The sequence below is a fragment of the Capricornis sumatraensis genome, chromosome 20 (genome assembly GCF_032405125.1).
Source record: "Capricornis sumatraensis isolate serow.1 chromosome 20, serow.2, whole genome shotgun sequence".
In the NCBI taxonomy this organism is placed as follows: Eukaryota; Metazoa; Chordata; class Mammalia; order Artiodactyla; family Bovidae; genus Capricornis; species Capricornis sumatraensis.
The window spans coordinates 68,121,070-68,137,451 of NC_091088.1; the positions used below are offsets into that span (position 1 = coordinate 68,121,070).

The 16,382-nt window shown below is 45.7% G+C and overlaps 1 protein-coding gene across 1 annotated transcript; it reads right to left on the reverse strand.

Annotated features, from left to right (window-relative positions):
* Nucleotides 1-6,579: 6,579 nt before the first annotated feature.
* On the reverse strand, nt 6,580-15,612 carry LOC138096961 (putative killer cell immunoglobulin-like receptor like protein KIR3DP1). The gene is made up of 9 exons (XM_068993186.1): nt 15,579-15,612; nt 15,402-15,437; nt 13,957-14,235; nt 12,773-13,072; nt 9,678-9,977; nt 8,649-8,699; nt 7,794-7,911; nt 6,961-7,036; nt 6,580-6,849 (listed from the first exon to the last, which is right to left on the reverse strand). The coding sequence occupies exons 1-9, from the start codon at nt 15,610-15,612 to the stop codon at nt 6,580-6,582; spliced, it is 1,464 nt and encodes a 487-aa protein (XP_068849287.1).
* Nucleotides 15,613-16,382: the final 770 nt, after the last annotated feature.

Below are 16,382 nucleotides of genomic sequence, written 5' to 3' on the forward strand. Positions count from 1 at the left end.
TGTATGCAATGGAGTAACAGTACAGTCACCCTTTTTAAAATTGCCTTTTATTTACTTAATATCATGTTTCAGAATTGATCTGTATTCTTTGTCATTTCAGTTTGTGCATTTTTACTGCCATGTAATGTTTCATTGCAGATATTTAAACCACACATTTTTAAAAATTAAAACATTATTAAAGTATAGTTCATTTCTGCCATACAGCAAACTGATTCAGCTTGACATATATATTCTTTTCCATTATGATTTATGGCAAGATACTGAATAGAATTCCCTGTGCCATACTGTAGGACCTCATTCATTATCCTTTCTATGTATAGATTGCATCTGCTCATCCCAAGCCTCCAGTCCTTCCCTCTTGGCAAACACAAGCCTGTTCTCTATGTCTGTGAGTCTCTTCCTGTTTCATTGATATGTTCCTTTGGATTCCACATATGGGTGATATCACATGCAAACTGTCTTTCCCTTTCTGTCTCCTTCCATTAATATGTTAATCTCCTGGTCCATCCATGCTGCTGCAAATGGCATGATTTCATTTTTTAAATGTCTGAGTTGTGTTCATTCTCTGTGTGTATAAGCATATACATCTTCTTTATCCATTCATCTCTCGGTGGACAATTAGGCTGTTCCCACGTCTTGGCTATTGTAAGTTTTGCTGCTATGAACATAGGGGTGCATGAATCTTTTCAAGGTATAGTTTTTTTCCAGATATGTGCACAGGACTGGAATTGTTGGATCATATGGAAACTCTGTTTTTACTTTTTTTGAGGAACTGCCATACTGTTTTCCACAGTGGGTGCAATGGTATCCACTCCCCCAAGAGTGTAAGAGGGATTCCCTCTTCTCCACACCCTCTCCAGCATCTATTATTCATCAACTGTCTAATGATGGCCGTTCTGATCGGTATGAGGTGGTACCTCCTTGCAGTGTCGATTTGCCTTGCCTCCTAATTAGCAATGCTGAGCATCTTTTCATATGCCTGTTGGCCATCTGCATATCTTGTTTTAAACCACAGATATCACCTGTGAGAGTGACGTCTATGGATTCTGTCTAAAATGAATGACACCTCTGCTAAAGTCTCATGAACGTGCTCTGAGTCCAATCTCACATTGTCTGTCAAGGGACAGAGCGATGAGGTCTTCAGGAAAGGAATAGTGACTTTATTTGGAAAGCCAGCAGACCAACGAGATCGTGAACTTGTGCCCCACAGAATCATCTTGCCTGAGTTAGATGGGCTTTTTGGGGAGTGAGAGGGATGGTCAAACAGCGTTTACTGAATGTAAAATAACCCTAGCCCATGGGGAAGAAAATACCAAGGAGAAGAAGGAACAATACAGATTAAATACCCATGTGTGAACTCACACTTTCACACTTACACACACACACACTAAAAGAGGAGGAGGTGTGGCTGGTTGTTGAGTGTTTTAATTAACAAATTAATGTCTGTGCTGGCTCTTCGTCGCTGTGCACAGGCTTTCTCTAGCTGTGGGAAGGGGGCTGCTCTTTGCTGTGGTGCAGGGTCTCTCATCACCATGGCTTCTCTTGTTGTGGAGCACCCGCTCTAGGCACATGGGCTTGTGGCCCACGGGCTTAACTGCCCTGAGGCATGTGGAATCTTCCCATTCCCAGGATCGGGCCTGTGTCCTCCACATACGAAGGCAGATTCCCAACGACTGGATCACCAGGGAAGCCCTTTTGCAAGCTTTTTTTCCCCTTAATTTATTTATTTTTAATTTTAGGACAATTGCAGCACTGTGAGGGCTTCTGCCATACATCAGCATGGATCAGCCATCACTGTACTTACGTCCCCTCCACTGTTGAAATGTTTTAATCCTGGAATCCTTTGTTCTTGAAGCTGTCCATGCAGGTCTGGTCATAATGTCCCTTTAAGCCCCTGACAAGACAAAAGGTTCTGTCTGTTCTGCCACTTTTTATCTCTATATGAATGGGAAAGTACTATACCTTTCAAGTTCAGAGCCTGGAGAATAGTTTAGTCCCTCAGTCGTGTCTGACTCTTTGTGATCCCATGGGCTGCGACCCGCCAGGCTCCTCTGTCCATGGTGTTCTCCAGGCAAGAATGTTGAGGTGGGTTGCCATTTCCTTCTCCAGGAGATCTACCCAACCAGGGGATAGACTCAGGTCTCCTGTGTTGCAGACAGATTCTTTATCCTCTGAGTCACCAGAAATGCCCGACAGTAACATAATGTGATTCAATATCTCCTCCCTCAATTAAGATTGCCATTGTTTTCCATTTACTTTAATGTGGACATGGTGGGATTTTGGCATCATGCTTTCACTCTCAGTGCAGCATAACACTGACGTGGAATATACCATAAATTTATAAATAGAAGTATGAATACAAAGCTAGATTTCTAATTTAAAAAAAAAGACATGCAACAAGCAGCAAAGATTTACTGTATAGCACGGGGAACTATAGTCTATATCTTGTAATAACCTAAGATGGAAAATAATCTGAAAAATAATGTATGCATATCTGTATTATTGAAAATCACCTTGCTGTGCATCTGAATACACTTCAATAGAATATGTATATGATGAGATTAAAAATACAACCAGTGAAATAAATAAATTTCAAAAGAAAAGAAAAGAAAATGTAGTCGGTCGTGTCTGACTCTTTGCAACCCTATATGCCGGGAGCAAGCATGAGGAATCCTACCCTTGGCAAAGGTCATGAGGAAGGAGGCTCGGCATTACGCAAAGGCGAGATCGAGGCTCAGGAGACCCCCTGTTCCTGAGCATCTACCCCCAAAACCAGAGTGCCTACTTTACTGTCTTATGCTCTCACCTATACCTCTGACTTTACGGGGGGCTAACCCCCCACCACCTCTCTCAGAGAAGGAGTTAACTTGCAGCTCCAATCAATAAAAAATTCCTGGGTGTGACAAGAGTGTTTCAACTTACGAACTCCTCTGAAGGTTATCTAGCCTGCCTGTACAGGTTCGTCCAGCCACATGTGATTGTTTACAGCCTTCCACCCATGAGAGGCATGAGATGTTTTAGACTTACTAAAGGCAGATTCTTTTTGGAAGTTAGAAATTATTAGCACAGTGGGTTGATTAGGAATTATATTGGTGAAGGGTTTTTTTCATTTATTGGGCCAATGTTTGCTGCTAAATCTCCTGCCCTTATACATGTTAATGAATATATAACTAGCATACAGGAGAAATAAGTATTAACCTTTACATTAATCATGTAAACCTGAGGCTAAGTAAATTCCTTTCTTAGTTGTAACCCACTACACCCTCACCCTATAGGAATGCAACTTTATCTGGTACCTTCGGAGGGTGGTGCCTGGTTTAAGAAAAATCACCCCGGGAAAATAAGTTTTCTGGTTATCAGAAAGAAAGGATCATAAAATGTCAGCAGGCCTCATGGCCATAAGATGATGTAAAACCCCTAAGACCTTTTTGTATACTATTATATGAAGCACCTGATTTTGATAAAGGTCAGGACTGCTGACCCCCGTGTGACTTTAAAATTTCCTTTTGTCTCTATGTGTAAAAAATGGTATATAAGTAAACCTGAAAATAAAGAAATTGGATCAGTTTCTGGAAAGAATGATTCCCCCGAGTCATTCTTTCTTTCCCCTTCTGGCTGAATACGCATCTGGAGCGTGGATACTCGATTGGTATTCCACGTAAACCAAGTTATTCAGCCTCTTTTTCTCCACTGATTTTCTTACTACACTATTCCTTTCTAATCTCTCTATATATCTTTAATTAAGCAATTAATTCCTAGGACACTGACTCTGTCCCCACTTTGAATTACACTGGATCCACCGGAGCTGGACCCCGGCACCTATGGAATAGGCTGGCAGGCTCCAATGTCCATGGGATTTTCTGGCAAGAATACTGGAATGCATTGCCATTTCTTTCTCCAAATAGCACAGGCCAACTGCAGCATACTCCCTGATGGTCTGTGTACTCACTCTCACATTCCAACTCTGCATACAGTGTATTCACATGGGCACCCTGAGCTGCCCTAAAGAGTCTCAGCCCAGATGGTGAGTTTGTGGAAGGTCCCGGGAAGGAAGTTAGAGGGTGAGTCCCAGCACTTCCCCACCCCTCACTCTCAAGCTCAGCTCAGGAGTCCTTCCAGGTTTCACCAGCATCACTCTAGAATCTCAGTGTCCCAACCTAGCCCCACACCAAGTTCCCGGGACTCAAGTGAGATATGGGTCTCAGGAGACCCAGGAGAACACACCTGCATGGTTCAGGGTCCCTTGGCCCAGACTCAGCCCTGGATGGGAGAGATTTGCCACCAAAAGCTTTGGTTGATTCTCTTCCCATCAGGATCCCTGGCTCCTCCATGTGCCCGAGCCCTGAGGTTCCCATGAACTGGGGTCAGGGTAGGTATCCGGTGCCCTCCTGTGGTCCGCTCCCTGGCCTGCACATCTGGTGGAGGAGGAGAAGCTCAGAGTGGATGGAAGGCATGTCTGCAGCTCTGAGCGCCCAGCTGCCCCCACCCCCGCCACCGCACTGTACAGATGAGGAGACCATGGGGCCCTAGAGGAAAAGAAGGATGTGGTCCCTGGGGGGCTGGTGCCAACCCTAGGGGTTCCCATGGCTGTTGACATGAAGCAGGGGGCGACCCCTCCATGGACCCGGTGACGATGTCACTAGGCAGGGCTCAGGAGGCATCTCAGCCCAGACCTGAGGCCTCAGCTCCTTCTCTTTCTGCTCAGGCTGACCACCCACTCTAGAGGGTGGGACGCAGCTTCTCGTCCTGATCAGCCCTGGACAGTCTGGCTCCAACGATGACTCATAAGTTTATTTACCCAGTCCCTCCAGAAGTGGAATTTACTTCTCATCTTTGGTCAGTTCGTAAATTATTGCAGATCACCTACTGTGTACTAAGTATTGGTGCACAGAGCAGAAATACACCCATGACCCTGATAACCCCATCTTCTGTAGTTGGTTGAAGAATTCAGATTCTGCAGAATGTGGGCATCAAATGCTAACATTCTAATATTTTTTTTAAAAAGAAGATATATGAGAATAACTGGGGTTCATGTTTACACAGTGAACATTCAGAAAAATAAAGATTATGACATCTGCTCCCTGCACCTAGAGGCCAAAAAAAAAAAAAAAAAAAAAAAAGGATAATTAGGGAGAAATGGAAACAGTGACAGTAGCAACACAGGAGGCCCAGAATGTCTTCACTTTAAGTGATCTTGACATTTCTTGGTAAAAGAGTTCTTGGGTGGCTTAGTTCTAAGCAAGGAGAGACATCACACACAGAGAGCTCAATGAGCAAGTAAGGCTCTGTGCAGCTTGATCTTCACCCCACTTGCCAGCTCAGTTCACACCGAGGTCCTCATGGTGTTATCTTCTTAAGCCCTCCACTTGGTTGAGCAAAGCCACATTGTGCCAACAGCTGATAACTTAAAAGGCACAAGATTCTCAAATCATTGTCTTTGGTGAAAAGAAGCAAAAAAGACAAAACATGCAAATATTGATAGATAAACACAACATGTGCAAAGCCTCCCTGGGGCAAGTGATCTTTCTGCAGCCCTCAGTGATCTGGAGTGGAATGTCCACTAGAATTCTCTGTGATGATGGGACTTTTTAAACATCTGTTCTGTCCAGTACTATGGGACCTGGCCACATGACGCTACTGAGCACGTGAAATGCAGTGGGTGTGACTGAAGAACTGAATGCTTTACTCCATATATGTGTAGAGTCATTGTCTGTACCACGCGGCTGGGTGAGTACTTTATCAGCCAGTGCAGATCCAGACTGAGGGGGATCTTGTCTTGTTTCTACCCCTGAAACCCCAGCACCCTCAGGGCACACAGCTGGTAAAATGCTGAGGGGCCTTCCCGATTGCTCAGTGGTAAAGAATCTGCCTGCCAATGCAAGAGACATGAGAGACGAGGGTTCGACCCCTGGGTTTAGAAGATCCCTCGAGAAGGGAACGGCAACCACTCCAGGATTCTTTTCTGGAGAATCCCATGCACAGATGGGCCTAGCGAGCTACACAGCATCCATGGGGTCACAAAGAGTCAAATATGACTGAATCGCTGTAGCACATACACATGCAGCCTCATGTGGCAAGTGGCACCACACTGGATATCTCAAAGAGAATATACTTCATCTTTCTTTGGCCAACATGTATTGCTTTGATTATTGTTTCATGGAAAGCATTTAGTTTTAAATATAGCAGTGTGCACATGTCAATCTTAAACTTCCAATGTATCTCTCCCCCCATCCTTCCCCTCTGTAACTCTAAGTTTGTTTTCCAAGTCTACAAGTCTGTTTCTGTCTTGTAAACAAGTTCATTTTTGCAAACTATTACTGAACAGAGGTTTTTTTTTTAATTGGCTTTTATTTTAAACTGAATAATTTGAAGACTCAACTTGCAAATTTTTATGCTTTACTGGAATTTTCAAAAAAGCAGGATGATCATGGTAACCTAGCCTGTATGTGCAATTGATTAGAATACCTTCTCCCAAAAGGTTAGATAGTTAAAATAGAGTATTAGAATAGCCAGGGGATTACTAAGAGGTGGTGGGATTTCTGAAGACGATCCTATAATTCTTGGACTCCACTCTTAGCTTCAGAGCTGCTGGGCTGCTTTGAAGGAGGAGAAGGAATGCCCATGGAGGAACCCCTTTAGAAAGAGATCTAGCTCTTCAATTAATAACTCTGTGTGCTCAAAGGATGGGGCTAGGTCAGGGTCAGCATGGACTTGGTTTACATCGAATTCCTCATAGATACTGGTCTCGGGGAAGAGGGGCATGGGGCTCAAGGGAGTGGGAGTGAACAGTCTCTCAGAGAGGGTCCCGTGGTTCAAGTGGACGAATATCACATCCTCTGCTGATGGGTCCTAAGAGGAAGGAGATGTGAATGATGGAATGAAATGTGATTTTCAAAGGCCGGAGCACTGGGCACTGGAGGGGCTCGGGCTACGGCCAGGGTTTGGGCTGGGAGGATCCACCTCGCCATTCACTGTTCTTTCTTCCTTGGGCTCTCCTTCCGTGATGGCAACACCTGTGAATGGAAGACAGTCAAGGCTCTTGGGGTGGGGCGATTCTTCTAGACCTCCATATTTTGGTCGGGACATCAGCCAAAAAAGCAGGGGTGTGCCCCAGTTTGCTTAATCTATCTACTCCAGTAAGTTAAAACAAACAAACAAAAAAACCCAAAAAACACCCATCCCATATACATGCCCAGGCACTGACAGACTCTCTCAGGAGCCTGTGCAAACCCAGATATCCCGTCCTACATCCTCTATTATGGATTATCCTCTGATGCATATTGGCAGATTCTCAAGATCATAAAGGGGAGAAGAACAGATTGCTGTGGTTGAAGGGAAAAACAAGGCTTAGAATGTTCCTGGTGGCCGAGGAATTAAGACTCCACCATCCAGTGCAGAGTGTGGGTTCTATCCCTGCTGGGAGAACTGAGATCCCACATACTTTGAAGCAACTAAGCCTTATGTGCTGCAAGTGCTGAGCCTGTGAGCTCTGGAGCCTTGAATTGCACCCCAGCCCTGCAGTGAGGATCCCAAATGCGGCAGCTGAGACCTGATGCAGCTAAGAATAAATTAACACATATTTTCATAAAAGGAACAGGGTTCCATTATTCTGGAAGATATTCATTCAGGGATTACAATGGAAATCAGTTTTTAACCTACAGGAAGTGAAAACGCCATTCTCTGCTATGAGCCCACTTCCCAGTGAGTCAGATTATGTTGTGCTTCCCTCCTTCAAACTTACGACTGTGGGTAGAAGGTAGAACACCAGTGACAGTTTGGCTCTTCATACTTACTCTATGGGGAACCAGTGACAGACAAGAACAGCGAGGAAGATGCTGGTATAGATGAAGGCTACGGAGAGCCTCAGGAGAAGGTGCAGCTGGCTGGGGTGGCCTTGAGGAAGCCGTGCTTCTGCCAACAAGCCAACGGGAGAAGGTCTGCTTATTCGTTGCGTATACCCTGCCCCTACACACAGGAGTTACTGTATCCTTGTGTCAAAGTGTGTCAGCAGCTCTCAACCTGATCAGTATGGTCTCCACTTCCCAGGAGGCACCAAAGCATCCAGGAGAGATGCTAGCAGTGGATGGAGTAAAGAGGCCATGCAAGACCAGCAGTGGTCTGAAACCAGGTCCCCCGGGATCCCATCCAGTTTTTCTCTGCTGCCCATATGACAAGGTATGGTGCTTTTGCATGAATGGGGACTGCTTTAATCCTCCATATATTTCCACCTCCATCCCCATATGCCATGAATGGAATCCTGAAGAAGAAATACACTTCTATTTCTGAACTGCGGAATGTTCAGTTCATAAACACTAGTGGAGGAAAGTGCATACTGAAGGTGCTGCCTAAAATCCTCCCCTTGTCCTCCATTCTTCCCCAAAGATACTGATGGAGGGAGGGTGAGCAGCTCCCTTAGCATGGGGTCAGGGCAGTCTGACCCACTTTGTCCAGTTTAGAAATTTCCAGTCCCCGAGCATGAGAAGCTCAATGCCCCCTGTGGGTCTCCTGGAGACCATGGTCTCAAATGCTAACTTAAGAGGGATGTTGAGGAGCCTAAAGTCACAGAGCTGGGAGGTGGCAGAGCCAACACTCACACAGGAACCCTCTGTCTTCTCAGAAATTTGCTGAGATAGGAACTTCTTGCTTACCTTCTGTGGTGTGTGGATCCATGGGTGATGAGCAAGTACTTGTAGTGGATTCTAGGAGAAAAAAGACAGGGGTGAAAGAGTAACCTTCCTCATACTGACTGAATGAAGACTATTCTTTCTGGAAGGTTGACCTCCTGCCTGTGCTTGACTCTGTCATCCCGAAGAGCACTGATAGGGGAGGGGAGAGCTTCTGGTTCCTCCCTGTGAATGCGTTAAGCAGACCCTCCATCCTGGAGATGTGATGGTGGAAGGATGTGGGAAGGATATGCCTGGTGGTGAAAGACAGCTGTAAGCTAGAGACATTCTCTCTGCTCTGGGAATGAGTGTCCATGCTCTTTAATTGGGAAATCACCTGTATGTTAGAGGTGCTTCTGGGAAAAGACTAAGAGCAAGGAGCCAATACAATCTCTGATCTTCCCAAATCAGCCCAGCCTTTCCCTCCCCTGGATCTACCCTGACCTTTTTCTTTATTGCATGGATAGACAGGATTCTGATGTGAAGCATCCATATGGAGGTGGAAGAGGGTTGAGATGTCATCTACCATCTCTCTTCCTCTCTGGTTCTCATTGCCTCCATTTCCCCAGAAGCCCTAAGGTTCCCCTGACAAGAGCACAGATCCTTTGAGATAGAGCTCAGTGATAGAGTAAGATGTTATGGAAAAACCCAAATGGACTCCTTGGCCAACGCAATGTGATTTAGTGTATTGTGAAGCATGGGAATCTTCTTGGGGTTCTGGAGACAAGAATATTGGAGTGGGTTGGCATTTCCTCCCCTAGGGGACTATGTGTTGTCCAAACTCTTCACTATGACCCGTCAGTCTTGGTGGCCCTGCACGACATGGCTGATAGCTTCATTGAGTTATGCAAGCCCCTTCACCAGGACAAGGCTGTGATACATGAAGCAGAGATAGTGAAGGACAGAGGAGTCGCTTGTGGTGCAGTCCAGGGGGTCGCTAGGAATTGGACACAGCTTAGCGACAGCAAGCTGGAACAGCAACAAGAAAGCATGGGCCAGGAAGAGGTTCCTCACCTGTGACAGACAGGAACAGTGGGTCACTAGACTCTGACCATGAGTAGGGAGAGCGAGTGAAGGAGCCATAGCACCTGTAGACCCCGCTGTGGTCAGGGGTCACAAGACCCAGAGGGAACTCTGCCTCGAGGGCTCCGTGGGGGCTCCACCCTCCAGCAACTGGGCGCCCAAGGTTCTCCCCGTCCCTGAGCAGATGGAACTGGTCAAAGGCGCTTTTGGAGCTGCAGACCATGGTCACGTTCTCTCTTGACCTCACCACGGGGCCCCCCTGGGCTGAAAGAGAGGGTTTCTTGGACAGACCTGGAAGGAGGAGACCTTGATCTTAGAGCCCAAAGTAACTCTAGTCCTAAGTATAGGACTAAAGCCGGAAGTGTGCAACAAGAGAAGCGCTGCAGTGAGAAGGCCGCCCACCGCCAGGAGAGAAAGACCCACAGTAACGGATACGCAGCACAGGGAAAAATTTAGAATAACTTTAAATATGGGGTGTCATTTAAAATCTAATTTTAAAAAATAATTTTTTAAATGGAGTGTCATTTAATATCATTTTTTAAAATCTGCCTCCACAACTGAGATTTTAAAAAAAAATTTTTAATATAAATTCATTTATCTTAATTGGAGGCTAATTACTTTACAATATTGTGTTGGTTTTGCCATACATCAACAAGAATCTGCCATGGGTATACACGTGTTCCCCATCCTGAACCCCCCTCCCACCTCCCTCCCCATACCATCACTCTGGTCTTCCCAGTGCCCAGCCACGAGCATCCTGTATCATGCATTGAACCTGGACTGGTGATTTGTTTCACATATGATATTGTACATGTTTCAATGCCATTCTCTCAAATCATCCCACCCTCGCCTTCTCCCACAGAGTCCAAAAGACTGTTCTATACATCTGTGTCTTTTTGCTGTCTCCCATACACGGTTATCATTACCATCTTTCTAAATTCCATATATATGCGTTAGTATACTGTATTGGTGTTTTTCTTTCTGGCTTACTTCACTCTGTATAATAGGCTCCAGTTTCATCCACCTCATTAGAACTGATTCAAATGTATTCTTTTTAATGGCTGAGTAATACTCCATTGTGTATATGTACCACAGCTCTCTTATCCATTCATCTGCTGATGGACATCTAGGTTTCTTCCATGTCCTGGCGATTATAAACAGTGCTGCGATGAACATTGTGGTATATGTGTCTCTTTCAATTTGGTTTCCTGGTGTGTATGCCCAGCAGTGGGACTGCTGGGTCATAAGGCAATTCTATTTCCAATTTTTTAAGGAAGCTCCACACTGTTCTCCCTAAAGTCAGGAACAAGACAAGGGTGCCCACATTCACCACTACTATTCAACATAGTTTTGGAAATTTTGGCCACAGCAATCAGAACAGAAAGCGAAATAAAAGAATCCACATTGGAAAAGAAGTAAAACTCTCACTGTTTGCAGATGACACGATCCTCTACATAGAAAACCCTAAAGACTCCACCAGAAAATTACTAGAGCCAATCAAGGAACATAGTAAAGTTGCAGGATATAAAATCAACACACAGAAATCCCTTGCATTCCTATACACTAATAATGAGAAAATAGAAAGAGAAATTAAGGAAACAATTCCATTCACCACTGCAATGAAAAGAATGAAATACTTGGGAATATATCTACCTAAAGAAACAAAGACCTATGTGTAGAAAATTATAAAACACTGATGAAAGAAATCAAAGAGGACACTAATAGATGGAGAAATATACCATGTACATGGATCAGAAGAATCAATACAGTGAAAATGAGTATACTACCCAAAGCAATCTACAGATTCAATGCAATCCCTATCAAGATATCAGTGGTGTTTTTCTCAGAGCAAGAACAAATAACTTCACAATTTGTATGGAAATATAAAAAAACCTAAAATAGCCAAAGCAATCTTGAGAAAGAAGATTGGAACTGGAGGAATCAACCTGCCTGAGTTCAGGCTCTACTACAAAGCCACAGTCATCAAGACAGTATGGTACTGGCTCAAAGACAGAAATATAGATCAATGGAACAAAATAAAAAGCCAAGAGATAAATCCACACACCTATGCACACCTTATCATTGAGATAGGAGGCAAGAATATACAATGAAGAAAAGACAATCTCTTTAACAAGTGATGTTGGGAAAACTGGTCAACCACTTGTAAAAGAATGAAACTAGAACAGTTTTTAACACCGTACACAAAAATAAACTCAATGGACAAAAGACCTAAACATAAGACCAGAAACTATAGAACTCTTAAAGGAGAACATAGGCAAAACACTCTCCAACATAAATCACAGCAGGATCCTCTATGACCATCTCCCAGAATATTGGAAATAAAAGCAAAAATAAACAAATGGGACCTAATTAAAATTAAAAGTTTCTGTACAACAAAGGAAACTGTAAGCAAGGTGAAAAGACAGCCTTCAGAATGGGAGAAAATAATAGCAAATGAAGCAACTGACAAAGAATTAATCTCAAAAATATACAAGCAAATCCTGCAGCTCAACTCCAGAAAAATAAACAACCCAATCAAAAAATGGGCCAAAAACTAAACAGAGATTTCTCAAAGAAGACACACAGATGCTTAGGAAACACATGAAAAGATGCTCAACATCACTCATTATCAGAGAAATGCAAATCAAAACCACAATGAGAAACCATTTCATGCAGTCAGAACAGCTGCTGGACTGCAAGTGTGTCTGGTACCACAGTGTGCTGCTGACAGAGGAAGGGAGCTCTGACATGAAAGCGGGAAACCAACCCCTTAACCAGAGATCAGTGGCTGCCTGAGTGGGGAACTGCCCACGTCCCTGCTCTGGTGCATTTTTCTCTCTGGGTCGTTCTTTCACGTTCTGGCTCCTTCGCTCTGTCACCGGCTGTGTCTTCCCCTTAGCACACGGCAGGGACTCTGTTCTCTTTTCCCTTCCGCTTTCATACCTCCTCTCTCTCTGCATTGCTCCCTCTCCTGAGTTTGTGAGTGTCTCTCCACACCTGTCATTCTCTCCCAGTACTGATGCTGGACTGGACACCAGACCTTCTGTGACACAGAGAGCAGAAGGCACTGGTCTGGCCACACTCACCTGTAATGATGATGTTCACGGGGTCGCTGGGAGCTGACCACACATAGGGGGAGCGGCTGAGAGAGCCATAGCATCTGTAGGTGCCCACACTCGCCAAAGTCATGGGGCCAATGGAGAAGTCAGCTGTGGCAAGCCCACCAGTGAGCAGCTGTCCATGTCTCTGGAAATTCCCTGTGCTATTTTCTTGGTGCAGGATAAACTTGTCAAACCACCGCAGTGACTGACAGCGGAGGGTCACATTCTCTCCCGCATGCATGAGGGGTCTGGGGTGGGCTGAGATGGAGGGTTTTGTGAACACACCTAGGAACAAAGAGGTTCTGAGCTTCCGTGAGTCACCCCACCTCGGTGCTTCCCCTGACATCTGAAGGTGTGAAAACTGTCCCCGTGAACCATCAAAGCCAATTACCCTCCCTGTCTGTTCTGTTGCATTTTCTTTAGCCTTGTTCTTGGGCTCTGGCTCATGCTTTTCTGTTTCTCTTTACTCAAGACCTCCAGCCTCCTCTGTGTTTATTCTAAGCTCTCTAGCTGTTGCATCTTCTCTCAGCTTCAGGCATGCATACTCAGACACTTCAGTCTTGTCCAACTCTGCAACCACATGAACCATAGCCTGCCAGGCTCCTCTGTCCATAGGATTCTCCAGGCAAGAATACTGGAGTGGGTTGTCATGCTCTCAGCTTCATCCTGTCCCTGATGTGTGTGGTGGGGAGCTGAGTGGTTCTGACGATGCATTCCTTGGTTATGTTCACATTCATCTAGAATGTGGGTGATGACTGGCAGGAGATTGGAAAGGAGGTGGAGAAAAAGGGAACATTTCCCCAATTGTGACCCCCACATCATGCCTCTGGAGAAATTCTGGGACTCCTCCCTGGGGCTCCAGCTCCTTCATATGGGATTACAGCTCCCTACTGGGTGGCAGGTGCTGGATCAGGGTTGTTCCCCATCCTCCCTGCTGGCAGGCAGTGGCAGCATCCTGTCCAACTAATGCCTAGGGAGGCTCCTCCTTCCTTTGCCAGAGCACCCCATCTATTCAACATCCTGAGTTTAAGCTCTCAGAGCGGGTTCTCTTTCTTGGTTCATTCCTGGCTGGAAATTCTGAGTAAATCTTAGAGCACATAAGGAACTTGGACCTAGGATGGGATTGACTGCATAGACGGCTGTCCCGGGCTGGGCTGGACCCCTCCTACCTGTGACCACAATCTGCAGGGGGTCACTGTGTCTGTAAAACACAGAGAGAGACCTGGAGAATCCGGAACATGTGTAGGACCCGGCATGTTCTCTGGTCACCGGGCCAAGAGTGAAGGTGTTGAAATGATGTCCATGGAGCTCAGTCAAACTGGTCCCATCTGTTTTGAACAGTCTGAATCTCTTAAATGGAGAATCGAAGTGACACTGAAGAGTCACAGTCTGCCCTAAGGGAACCATGGGGCTTGGCCAGGCTGACAAAGAGGGCTTGTCATATTCACCTAGGAGAGAAGGAGTCACATGGTTTGAGAGGAAAATAGAAATGGTCCCCTCTCCCCACTGGTCTTGTTGGAGTGCTTCCCCTTCAATTCTTCCAAGGCACCAACCCTAAAGTGTATCACCCTGATACTCAAGGACACCTGGGGCTTGGGGACAGACAGAGAACAGTCAACCCAGGACAGACATCACGGAGAGTCTAAGAATATGATTCTCAACAGTGATTCTGATCAGGAGAAGAATAACTCCTTGGGTTGACAAAATGTTGAAAGCTCTCTCAAAACACAAAACACTGCGGATTCCTGGGTGGTCCGGTGGTTAGGACTCAGCACTTTCTCTGCCAAGGGCCTGAGGTGAATCCCTAATCATCGAACTGAGATCCTGCATGCTGTGCAATGCAGGCAAAAGAAACACCACAAAAAAACCTGATGCATGGGAAAGAAATGGGAGGGCTTCCCTGTTGGATCTGTTGTAGCTCAAACAGTAAAGAAGTTTCCTGCAGTGCAGGAGAGCAGGGTTCAGTCCCCATGTAGGGAAGATCCCCTGGAGAAGGAAATGGCAACCCTATCCAGTATTCTTGCCTGGAGAATCCCATGGACAGAGGAGCCTGGTGAGCTACAGTTCATGGAGTCGCAAAGAGCTGGACACGACTGAGCGACTAACAGTAGCACAGGTAACAAGTGAGAAAGCCACTTGACTGAAAAGAAGGAAATAAAGCTTGAAGCTGGCTCCTTTGTTAGCTAACCTACATCAAATGTGTGACAAGGTCCAGGTGGCCCTGCCTGAAGAGCAGACCCTTCCCTGGGCTCAGGTCCAGAGGGCTTCCTGCAGATCCTGTTGTTAAGGGCCAGCTGGAGATGCCATGAGCCAGCTTGTAGGGGAGGGTCTGTGGGCTGCAGCCCCCTCCTCCCCTCTCATGATAGAAATGGCACTCACTGGGCCTAGCTCCCAGCTCCCAGACTTCACACTGTGCCTTCAGGTCCAGAGTCCAGAGCTGGGCTAACCTCTGGGGAGAGTGAAGATGAGTATCAAGGCCAATAGGAGGACCTGGGATCCACAGGGCACATGGCTCTCACTGTACTCACAGGGGTCTCACCCCAGCCCCCAGTGTCATCTGCATCAGCCCCAACTGCTCTGCTCAACACAGAAATAAGGGATGGGGAGGACTCACCCACAGCTGCCCAGGTCCTCAGACTCACACAGAATCCTAGAAGGAAAAGCACGTCAGAGATGGCTTGTCCAATAGCCCCCACAATCTTTGCCCCCTCATGCAGGGAACCTGGTCAGTGGTGTGAAGACCTCCTAATTTCCACCATAACACTCTCCAACCATGTCTTTCTGGACTCACCGAGACTCAGGAGGCTGAGGAGTGTGGGGCACATGGCTCTGCTTCTGTGAGACAGGAGGCAGAACTGAGCAAAGCTGACAGAGTCACAGGATGCGGAAGCGGTCAGTGTTGTTGGTACAGTCAGCCTGGTTCATGTCACATGGGAAGATGGCCAGCCTCTTCTCACACCAGGGATGGAAGTCTGACCTGAGCCGCATCACGGAGCACGCCTCTTGGCTCGATCGTCACATTTTGTTTCCCTAAACACTATAAACCTAAGAGGATTTGAACAGATCTTGCTGCCTTTAGGAAGTAGTAACTGTGATTCAGAACATACCATGCAGGATGCTTTTCCCAAGCTCATGATGAATCTCATTAACCATAACTCTTCACAGAAGAGAAATCACATGTTCCCACCTCGTACGTCAGGCTCAGTGCAGGTTGCCAGTTAAAGACTCATTAATAGAGACTTTGATTCTATATTCTTATGAGAGGACCAGACATGCATATTATGGCTCTTGGAAAATATTTAAAAATTCTGCGTTGTAATATATGCGATTAAGGAACTAACTGTGTTAGTTTCAGGTATACAGCAAAGTGATTCAGTTATGTATATACATGCATCTGTTGCTTTTCAAATTCTTTTCCCACTTAGGTAACTACTGAATATTAAGAAGAATTCCCTGTTTTATACAGTAGGTCCTTGTTCATGCATTTTTAATATAGCCGTGTGTATATGTCAGTACCAAGCTTACAAGATAACCTCCCCCTGACACTAACCCATCTGGAAACCCTAAGGTCATTCTCTGTGAGTCTGTTTTGTAA